This window comes from Rhinolophus hipposideros (genome assembly GCF_964194185.1).
Source record: "Rhinolophus hipposideros genome assembly, chromosome: 7".
In the NCBI taxonomy this organism is placed as follows: Eukaryota; Metazoa; Chordata; class Mammalia; order Chiroptera; family Rhinolophidae; genus Rhinolophus; species Rhinolophus hipposideros.
In genome coordinates this window covers 49,731,506-49,743,743 of record NC_138053.1, presented here as the reverse complement: position 1 = coordinate 49,743,743, position 12,238 = coordinate 49,731,506, and the positions used below count along the sequence as shown (strand labels likewise).

General features: G+C 34.7%; 1 protein-coding gene across 1 annotated transcript in view; it reads left to right on the top strand.

Annotated features, from left to right (window-relative positions):
- JMY (junction mediating and regulatory protein, p53 cofactor) overlaps positions 1 to 12,238 on the top strand; it is an 87,826-nt gene that overhangs the window by 40,700 nt on the left and 34,888 nt on the right. The window contains exon 3 of the mRNA XM_081054254.1: positions 7,321 to 7,471. Coding sequence (XP_080910380.1) covers positions 7,321 to 7,471 — 151 coding nt within the window. The remainder of the gene's footprint in view (positions 1 to 7,320; positions 7,472 to 12,238) is intronic.

Here is a 12,238-nt window from a genome sequence, read left to right as displayed (position 1 = left end):
CACTACTGAAGAATGAATAAGAATTCGTTAGGAAGTAGTACCTATGTCTATATAGAATTGCAAATATTCCAGATAGAGATATATAAAAACAATGGTATAGTGAACAGGCAAAATACTTGTGCTTTTAGTCACAATAAGTTATTAAAACAAATTACTGAATCATCATACCAGTTTAGTACCATTGGTGGATGCCAGTAAGTGGTATGGCTGAGATTGAAGTATATGTATGTGTGTTTGACTGCAAAGCCTGCTATTTTAGTTACACCATAGAGTGGGAATGTTTGGTATGCCTTGGGTCTAAGGTGTTTTGTAGGAGATGAAAGGAAAGGTGGTCAGGAGCTAGAATGCTGTGGTGTTGGACCTTTATTCTTTAGTCTATTTAAAAAAGAAACTATATTCCAGTGGTTTTATTCACCTAAATATTAAATTATGATAGGAAAGAAGTTAACTTGGCACTCCAAATGTATAATGTATTTATAGATTTACTATTTTAAGATAATAGTGAAAATATTAAATACATTTTAAAGTAGTCTTAATTATTAGATTTATATAAATGGAAATTAATAGTTCTCACTAACCCTCTGTCTTACCTGTAAGCATTAAGCAGCCCCTCTCCATCCAGCATTATTTTAGGTCTGGAAGTCTTTCTGACATACCTTTAGGGAGCTTCCAGACTCTTAAGTCTAATATGCTGGTTCTCAAACTATGACCCCCCAACTAGTAGCATCAGTATCACGTGGAACCTTGTTAAAAATACAGACTCTCGGCCACCTCAGAGCTCCTCTGCCAAAACTCCTCGAAGGAGCTCAGTAATCTTTGTTTTAACAAGCCTTCTTAGGTGGTTATGACAGACACTAAATTTGAGAAACGTAAGTCTAGTCAAACTTGAAACAGTTAAGGGACGGAGCTTACTGAACTCAGTTACAATCTCTCTGAGTCTCTGTTTTCTATAAAATGAGATTTACACTAGATCATCCTCTGTAGATTTTTAAATCCAGTGTCTTAATAAGTCTGGGTCAGTTAGTGAGTTAGCCTACTGATTGTCTTTTTGGATCAACTATAAGCGCTTCAAACACGTAGTCCAACTTATTTTTAATACCTGCTGAAAGTAAATAAGCTAGAAACAAGAAGGCATCCTCAGCTCTTCCTCTGCTTTGTAGCAAGTCACCTCATTTTGCCAGTAATCTAGTTGAATCTTGAATATGCTCTTCTTTCTCCACCCTTTCCCTCCCTTAGGACCAAGTAAATCTGAAGTTCTCACTAACCCTCTGTCTTATCTATAAGCATTAAGCAGCCCTGTGTAAAATAGAAAAAGTTACCCCTACCCCAGCCCAGCTGACAGATTAGAAGGGCCCCCTTCTGGAAAGATTCAGTAGTACACATGGCTTGGCAACGCAAGGGCTGGATTTCAGTCTCCACTCTGCCCCCTTGGTTGGGTGCTTTTTGTGCAGGGTGCAATTTTTATACCCTTGGACCACTGTATGCTGTGATATGCGCACTGTGAACCACACAGTGCCACCACTATGCATTAAGGCACCTATCTTTTACCTGAGCTATTTCTTTCTTTGGTTTCCTTAATTTTAGATTTCTCTCACCTTTAAAGAAATGCATAATTTCACACTCTTTCCTGAGAAATGTACATTTAATATTTGGTTTGAATATTAGAAATTTATGAGTAGAGAATCATGCCATTCTGATAATCAAGGGTCACTTTCAAGTGACTCCTGAGCCTTGAAAATTTGCATATTAGGGTACTACGATATCAGTATGTTTACAGATTTATCTTGACATTTGTTTCACCTAAGAATCATAGTTGTTTTTTTTTCACTCTCCCAATAATACAGTGTCCATGCAAGTGATGTACTTTTACAATAAGTAATTACATGCCAAAAAAGTTGTATATATAAACTAGTCTCACTGGCCAGTTTATACTTTATTCCTTGTTAAACTGAAACATACTTTATTCCATGTTAAAAACAGGCACTGTTTTCTTTCTAGCCCTGAAATTGAAAACAGAGTTGTCATTGTTTTTAGCACATGGTCTAGCTGACCAGTGCTGTACATCTTCAAATTTGCCAAGTTAGGAAAAGAACTTAGTATCCTAGCTTAGGTGCAATAAACTATAATCAGTTGGCTGCAGCAGTAGCTACTGTTTCAGAAGTTAGTTAAAAAATAACATTTAAAAAGCGTAGATAGTATTCTGTATATTTGAATATACATTTACAGTCAAGATAGTCCAATAACAAAGTACAAATTATCTTCAAATAATTACTTTTGGGGTGTTTTATTTTTAACTTTTTCTATTCAAAAAGCCATAATGCAAGTTTTCTCACTTCTGTATACAGTGTTTAACCATGCAAGTGAAAAGGATTTTTGTCTTAATGATCTCAGTTAAGATTTTTTAGTTTTGAACACTGCTTGCTCTGTTTATTACATTTATATTCCATAGTTGTCTCGTTGGGGTCTGACTAGAAAATCAAGCCAGTTGTTGTAATAGAGGTAATTTAATATAAAGAATTGTTAACTAGGTATAACGTTGTTAACCAGATAGTTAGAAGGCAGGAAGGTAACTAAGATATCAGATTTAACTGCCAAAACAGCCACCACTACTAGGATTGGGGGTACAAAGGAAAGGGGCTGTAATTAAGGGAGGGGCCTTAATTCTGTAATTAGGAGGGGCTGGGTGGAGCTGACCTCTGAGGAAGAGGACATGGCTCGTCTGGTGCTGGTGTGTCAAGCGCAATAGAGACCCTGATCTCTGGGCCTGGTGCTGGTCTGTCTTCGAGGGGCACACAGTGAGGCTGGTTTTGCAAAGGAGGAAAAATTGCAAACTGGATTCTGTTAATTGCTGCAGGATAGAATTGTAGATGCTGGGATGAAAAAGCGAGTTTGGGGTGATGCTCATGGGAACAGCAAACAGTACAGTCAAGTGACGCCAATAGGAAGCAGCAGGTCTCTTTCCCTCTTCCAACCCTTCCTATTGGCAAAGCCTAAATGTGACTTGCAGAGCCTCTAGCATCAGAAGGCAAAGGGCTGAACTTGGAGCTGATAGACAGGAATTTACATGCATATCAGACTTTCAAAGTTAGGGGAAAAAAACCTAGTAACCTAGCTTATGGTCTTAGGTAAAATCAACAAGTTCTTTAAAGGGTACAAAGTTTAATCATGTCATTGAAAAAGACTTCTATTGTAATGTGCTGAGCAAGAATTTGAAATTTTGACTGCAGTGTTCAATTGATTAAATTTCTATTCCATACTTGTGAATACTATCATGCTTTTTAACTTAAATGTTTAAAAATCAGGGATAATTAAAACAGAAAGCACAAACCTTGGTGGTTTTGGTATAGCAAGCAAGTCTTTATCTCCTATTACCTTTGTATGTTTTACCTAAACTAGCCAAGCTAGATGGCTCTCCATCCCTTTCCATGCACTGAACTTGCCTGACTTGAGGCTTTTGCTCAGGTCAAGTTTTGCCTCCAACATGCCCCATATACTCCATATGTACATGTTAAAATCCTACCCCTCCTTCTAAGCCCTCCACAATCATGAACCCCAGTAAAGTTTGCCCTAATCTAAAGAACTAAATGTTCTCTCTCACCAAACCTTTCATTTTTTTTAACTAGTCTAAAAATACCTTTATTCTTTTTACACAGAGACACTCCTCACCAACTTCAATACCTGGCAAAAAATCTGCTTGTTTTTTAAGAATCCACTTATCATTCTCTTTAGAAAGTTGGCCTAGACTTTGCACCCCAACCTCCACAGCTGGTACTCCCCAGGCATACTCTATCATGACATTTTTTTCCATACTCTTTATTTGGGTGTCTATGTCCTCTACTAGACTGAATATCTTGTAATCCCTAGTGCCTAGTATGATACTGGCACTGAGCAGATGTGATAATACATGATTGTTTTGAATGAATAATTGAATGTTAAGTGATTTGTCAAAGATCTTCAGAGCAGAGCGAGGTCTCCTAATTTTAAGACAGATTTCTGCACCCCATCCCTCCTCAAATAGACTGTAAATTTCTCTGAAGCACCTAGTACAGTGCTCTCTTTATTCAAATTATATAATTGAAATGATTTACAAATATTGACTGAGAAAAATCTGAAAGGGAGAAAAACATTAACCATATCCAGTAGCATCATTTAAGTTTGATTCCTCCAGTATGAGACTAGAGATACAGTGGTCATCTTCTGAGAATTAAAAAAAATCCAGTCTAGGTAAGTAGGGAATTAGATGTCAAGAATCTAAGCTGCTAATTATCTTTGCTTGGCACTATTTTTATAGGCCCAGAGAGTTTATATCATTGTTTCCCAACTATTAAAGAAGACATTTAGGTTTTGATCATATCTCCATTTCTCCTCAGTCCCCCACACATTGGAAAAAAGAGGTAAGTCGCATAATTTTGCCTCTTGCTGGTCCTCATATGAAAACATGAGCTCATTGTTTGCTTCACGAGAAACAGGAAACCTCTGGGATAATGTGTCTTCAGCCTGTCTAGTTGGTATGGTTTGTGAACCCAAGAAGAGATACAGGAAGCAATTTTTTCTTGTTCATGATTATAAAAGCAATATGTATACATAAAATAAAGATTTGGAAAGTGCAGATTTTAACCGGAAGAAAAGTATCACCCATAATCCACTACATGACATCACTAATAATACTAACACTAATCCAAAACATGACATCACTAATAATACACTTTACATATTTGGACTTTATTTCTGGACATCCTTTTATGTAACTGAAATTACATATCTATGATTTTGACCTGTCTTCACTTAACATTATAGCATAATCGTTTTGCTATGTTATTAAAAATTCTTCATAAACATCATTTTTTGCCTTGTATTTTATGGGTATCTTATACATAAATTTCTGTTATTAAATAGCTGAGATCCATTTTTTCCTTTATTTCAAACAACATTTCAGTGAACTTCTTTGGTTATTAGTCTCTGAAGGTATTGTCTTAAATACCTTCAAGAAGTATGGTATCATAAAAAATTTATCAGAAAATGTTTTAATCAATTTATTGTTCCATTAGTAGTACGTGAGTGTCTTTTTCATGATTACCACACCAACTTGGTTAGTCTCATTTTTAATATTTACTTAATGAATCTTTATAAATGGTTTGTCATCTTCCCCTCTTAAAAACAGCTATTTTGTGTTCTCTTCCCTCTCCTGCACCAACTTAATCTTATCTGGGCTCTTTCTTGGCAGGGGAAGACAGAGATAATCACACAGGAGTTATCCTCATCCTTCCTATACCAAACTCAAAACCTGCTTTTCTTTGAGCCGTGGAGAAATTGTCCCTCCATTTACCAAGAGTGCATCCCTAAACTAGTACTCTGGATCCTGTCCCTTCTCATCTGCTCTCAAGGACCTTCCGCGTTCATTAGCCCCATCTCTTTCCTGCATCTTTAGGTTCTCCCTCAGCTGGATACTTCTTGTCACCACTCAGCCTGCTTCATGATCTGCCGTTAAAATAAAAGAAAGAGAAAGGGGCCTACCCTTTAGCCTTATCCTTTTCTAGCTCCACCCTTGTTTCTCACGTCACTCACACATCTCTCTCAAAAGAGAGTATTTATTTATACATATGTTTACATTTCTCTCTTCTCATTAAAACCCTGTATGGAAGTGAGCCAGCAATTCAGTGGAGATCTGAAGATACGATGGGAGTTAACAGGCAGAGGGCGTTTGCCTGTCCTCCAGCACCGTTGTTGCCACATTCAGTGGTCTTCGTGCTGTTAGGTCCATGGGTACTAGTTGTCATCCTGCTTGACCCTCAAATATGCAGAGTAGTTGACAGTATTGATTTCTCCTCCTTTGAATCTTGCTCCTAAAGTGATTCCACACTATACTGGTGTCCCTCCACCTCTGACTTGGTTTCTGTAGACTCATTTTCACCCAGCCTGTGTTCCTGAATTCCTTAGGACCCAGTCATGAGCCTTTTCTCATGACTTCCTTAGATGACCTCATTCACTCTTATGGCTTTAAATGTCTTCTGTGTGTCAAGGTTGCCCAGATGTATATCTCTGGTCATGACCTTTGCAAAGTCAAACTTAACATATGCGAAAGGAAATCCTTGGTCTTCTCCCTTTTGAAATCATCTATTCCTCCATTGTTTACTTTGTGAGGAAATGGCAATTCCACGTACTGTTTTCCCAGTGACCTTGAGTTATTCTTGACCCCCCCACCCCCGCCTTGGCATCACCCCCCTTAGCACTGCCAGTCAGTTACTCACTGCGTGCTGGGCACTGTATTATTATTTTATGTCTGTTTCCCTCTATCTGGAAGACTGTTCATTTGTTTAAAGAGCGGTGTATTGTTGCTTCAAGACTAAACCCAAATGTTATCTTCCTCTGGGTATTAAATTTCCAAGTGATAAAATTTTATTTTGCTTTTAGACTTTCTTATTTCTACTTATTGTACCATTTAGACAATATGGCCTGTGTGGTTTCTACTTTTAAAACTCATTATAGATTTTTTAGTGTTTTTTGACACTTGATCATTTTTTTTAAAGTGTGCCGGAGTGGGTTAACATTTTTCTGTATAATGGTTTTTTCATCATCCTTATTTAATTTTTAACAGTCTTTTCTCAATAGATGGTAAAGCAGGATGGGATGTCTAAAGAGTCCATTGGTGTTCATGCTGGATTGCACCTTTCTTCAATGTTAAACATATCTTTGTAGCTATTTTACATACTTTTATATTAGTATTATCAATCTAGTGAATTTTATTTTAATAGTCACCTGGTATATCCCATGCATCATTTGATTTTCAACGTTTCTTAGTCCTTCTGATTTAGTTGTGACTCTTGTAAATAATGCATAGCTAATTTTTCTGTTATTTTTATCCTGGGTCCTTCAGTAGGTAGATGAGCTGATTTTTATATATAATCAGTCTTAAAATCTGAGTTTTTGATTATTTTATTTATTTTAGTTATTAAATAAGTATTTTTATTGATAAATCTTAACCTGAAAATATAATTATCACAAAGGAAATAAATTTCTTATTATCCCAGCACCCAAAAACAATCACTTGTACATTTTGCTATATGTTGTTTGTTTATGTATGGAGGAAAAAAGGATGAAAAAGGAGAGAAGGATGAAGGGGAAAACTTACGTCAAATGTCTTCACATTGTTAATTTACTTGTCTTATGAATTAGTAGCTTGTACTCTTAGAGCAGGAAAAACAATTATTCTTTGTTTTAGCACCAAGCACAATGCCTGATGTATAAACATTGAGTAAATGTCTGGGAAATGAATACAAGAAAGAAAGAAATGAACTTAATTTTTCTTTTTTTTCTTTAAAGATTTCCATGGAGAATGATTATCTAGGTCCCCGAAGAATCGAAAGTCTGCAAAAAGAAGATGCTGACTGGCAGCGGAAGGCTCACATGGCTGTGCTATCTATTCAGGATCTTACTGTCAAATATTTTGAAATAACAGCTAAAGCTCAAAAAGGTAAATTTCCAGTAAAATATCCTTGTGAGATATTATTGAAAATCTGCAGTTTAAGTATTTTATGTTCACAATAGCTATATTTAAAAGTATATAAAGACCACTGAAAATCCTAGTAGATAAAGAAGATCACTGTTAACAAAAGTATATCCTTTCAATCTTTTCTAGGCATATGTTTACCTGTACTTCACCTTAAAAAAAAATAGTAATGGGGTATTGGTATAAGTGTAATTCAATCCTTACACTAACAGTTCAGTTGTAGACCCCATGGTTTAAGGGCACAGCTTCCAGTTAAGACTGCCCTCACCTCAGACACAATTCACAAATTTGGGGATCCTTAGGCCATCTGCACTTCTGACCAACTGGTTACAAATTTAGGAGTCCCCACACCCCTTTTAGGTTCAGTAATTTGCTACAGTGACTCAAGAACTCAGCACATACTTACAGTTTATAAGGGGTACAAATCAGGACAAATGAAGAGACTCATGGGCAAGGTCTGTGAAGGCCCGTTCCTTTTAACTCCCATATGTGGCCACAGAAATCCTTCCGTGGCTCCTTGATAGGCAGTTCAAGATCACTGCTATCCATTATTTTAATAATCTATTTACCCTGGCATTGATACAGTTTAGCATTCAGGTTATTCTTTCAGCAAATCCACCTTTCCCTAAAAGTTTCATTTACATCAATTTATTTCTGTAGGATGCCAGTGCTAAATGAGAATATTTTCCCTGATCCCTAAACATCATTTGGCATTGTCATTAAAGAAATAAAACCAGCAATTTGATAGGTGGAAAATAGTATTATGTTTTTAAAATTTGCACTTCTTTGGTTATTATTGAGTGTTGATTTTTTTTTCATGTAATAATTGGTATTTGCATATTCTTTCTTTTATTCCAGTTAATATCTTTTGTCTATTTTTCTATGGTAGTATTTTTTCCTATTGATCTGTAAGAACTCCTTATATTCGTTATATTTTTTATTGTATTTGTATTATATATATTAACTCTTTAACATTTTTTGCAAATATCTATTCATAAATTTTCCTTCAACTTTTTTGTTACACAGAATTTGTTTAAAAAAATCAGCTTTTAAGCATGATTTCTTTTTAAATCTTTAAACTATGTTACTTAATTTGTTGTATTTTCTAAAATAAGTTTCTGTGTTCCTCCAAATAGTTAAAGCTACTAAAAAAACCCTTTTATATACTTGGATTTCTTTCTGGACTCTCTTTTTCCATTGATGTGCCTTGTCTTGTGCTATAAATTATTATAGCTTTGTAATTGAATTTATGATTCAGTTTATCAATTAACCCCTCATCATTTTCCCCCCAAAAATATTCTTGGTTATACTCAATTATTCTTCCCTAAGATAGTATTACAATTTTTTTAATAATTGGAATTATTACACACAGCTATCTATTCTAGACTCTGTCCCCGGCAGCTCCTCTGCTGGTGTTTCTCTTTTTAAACTTTCTAACTGCTTAAAAAAAAATAAAAAGGAATTATTTATTCCCAAACCAGTGTAATTCTGATCAAAACTGCAATGTTGTAGAATTTGAAAGAGGATTTTAATATTCATGGGGAAGAGTAAATGCTTTGTTTATTAAATAAACAAATGTTATAATTTGAAAAAAACTTTGTGTGGTTGGTATACCTTGTCATTTATTCAAGTCAGTTTTCTTCAGGAAAGGTTTTGAAACGAAAAAGTAGGGTTTTTCGTTTTTGTTTTTTCAATCTGGGTTCTACCCATTTCTTATTCAGTTCACTTCTCAGTGTTTAATGTTTTATTTCTGTTATTATGAAAGAGCATTATTCCTTTTAACTGTTCTGAGTTTTATTTTTGAATCTTCAAATTTTTGATCCTGTTTTGGTGGTGACTATGCTGTAGAATGTGTTGGGATTGCTTGCTTAAGTGTTTCACTTCTATACAAAATGGCATTTGATAGCTATGATGAAAACTTTGAGTAATTCTGTGTGATTTCTATTTGTTGAAATCAAGTAGAAATCAAAGAGTAAAATAAATGTGGTTTGTTTCTTAGATTTAACAAAATGCTTCAGATAGATAGAATTATAGTTAACATTTAGTGTTTGACTATAAGTGCTTTCTTTCCTTCTTTCAGGGTATGTTTTAGTTGGAGATACCTTATTATTTTAATGTTGATGTCGGTGATTTTTGTGCATAGATGTTTGCAAAGCTGTCTGATGTGGATGCTTACTGCTACTTTGTAAACTCATGTTACCGTTTCAGGCACCAAGGTTAATGTGTCCCATCTTTCCTGTTCCTGAAATACGGATATTTGTCTATGCATGTGGCAGTATTAGCTTAGAAAGTTTTGAGTAAATCATATTACTTGCCTCCCCATCCTCATTCTTTTTGGAAAAATAGTATAATGTGATTAAGGGATTTTGAAAATCACATATACTCTATTATTCTGCCACCATTCGTCATCTTCTATTCTTTCATGTCTTTTCAAGTACACGTGAAAATATTTTTCATTTAAAATAAGTTATATTAAGATGGGATATTCCTACAGAACTTGCAGGCATCAAAAGGATAATATGGGAAATATTACAAACAACTCTACACTTAAAAAGATGAAGTGGAACAACTGCTTGAAAAAAAAACTACCACAACTCACATAAGATGAAATAAATAACCTGAATACCCTGTAACTATTAAAGAAATTGGATTTGTAGTTTACAATGTTCCAAAAAAGATTTTTTCAGGCCCAAATGGTTTCATTGGCGAATTTTACCAAACATTTAAATAGTAATAGCAGCTCTGCACAATCTCTTCCAGAAAATAGAAGAGGGAGGAATAGTTTCAATTTATATTAAATGAGACCAGGGGTACTGTAAATCCAAGACTTCATAAAGATAATACCAAAAAAAGGGGAAAACTACAGGCCAGCATTCTACATACAAAAGATGCAAAAATCCTCAATGAAATATTGACAAATTTTAAAATATTAAGAAAAATACTTTTAAAAATTAACAACCATGACCAAGTGGGGTTTATCCTTCGTGATTCAGTATGTGGACATCAATCAATGTAATCCACCTACTGAAGGTCTAAAGAAAGCAGTGGTTTTTAACTGGGGGTGATTGTGCCACACAGAAGGACACTTAGTAGTGTCTGGAGACATTTCTCGTATCACAGCGACAGAGAGTATTAGTAGCATCTAGCAGATAGAGGCCAGAGATTGTGTTAAACATCCTGTGTTACACAGGACAGCCCACCCTTATGGCAAAGAATTTTCTGGTCCATAATGTCAAAAGCTGAAGTTGAGCAACCCTACTCTTAAAAAAGCATGATCAATATATTGATTGATGCTGAAAAAGCATTTGGCAAAATACAACATTGTGTGTGCCGAAAATACTCAGCAAACTAGAAATAGAAAGGAACTTCCTTAACCTAATAAAGGGCATCTACAAAGACCCTAAAGTGAGCATCACATTTAATGCTAAAAGACTAAATGTTTCTCCCCTAATATAGGTAAAAAGTCAGGAATGTTCCCTCTTACCACTATTTAACATAATATAGTAAATCTTATCTAGTTATAAAATGGCAAAGAAAAGGCATATAGTTTGGAAAGGAAGAGATAAAATAGTGCCCATTCACAGATGATAACATTGTTTATGTAGAAAATTGTATGGAATCTATTTATAAAAACTCTTGGAACTAACAAGTGACTTTCTCAAGGTCACAGGAAATAAGATCAACACACAAAAATTATATTTATCTATACAAGCAATGAACAACTGGAAATCAAAAATTTTAAAACAATAGCATTTATAATTCCTCCCAAAACAAAATATTTAGGTATATATCTAATAAAATACACAGGCATATAATATCCTTTATGCCTGTCAAAATACCAGCAGGGTTTTTGTTTGTTAGTTTGTTTGTTTGTTTTTGTAGATATAAACAGAAGAACTATATGGAAGGACAGAAGAACTAAAATAGCTAAAACAGTTTTGAAAAAGAAAAGAACACATTGGAAGAATCACAGTACCTGACTTTACAAATTACTGTAGAGCCACTGTGGCATGGTATTGTGGAAGGGTTAGACTTGTCAATCAGTGGAAGATAATAGAGAGTACAGAGATAGTAATACATGGCCATTTACTCATTGATAAAGCAAATCAACGGAAAACAACAAATGATGTTGCAACAATTGGCCGTGCATATGCAGGAAAAATGAACCTTAACCTAAACCTCATACCTTATACAAAGATGAACTCAAAATGGATCTAAATGTAAAACTATAAAACTTCAAGATGACAATAAGAGAAAATTTTTTGTAACCTAGAGTTAGGCAGAGAGTTCTTAGCAGTGACATCACAAATGCAAACTAGAAAAGCTATGTGATGTGTATTAACTGTAAAGAAAAAAATTGATAAAATGCATTTCATCGAAGTTAAAAACTTTTACTCTGCCAGGGACTATCGAGAGAATGACAAGCCAAAAGAGTTTAAAAGAAAATATTTACAAATAACATATCTGAAAATGAACTTGTATCCAGAATATATAGAAAACTCTTAACTCAAACAATCCAATGAATAGTGGAATAAGAAAATAAACGATCCAGTTAATAAATGAGGAAAGGATTTGAACAGACAGTTCACCAGAGGACAAAGATGGCAAATAAGCACTTGGAAAGATGTTCAACATTATTAGTCTTTAATGCAAATTAAAACCACGGTGAGATACCAACACCTGCCTGTTAGATTGGCTAAAATAAAAAATGCTAATGACACCTAGTGCAGT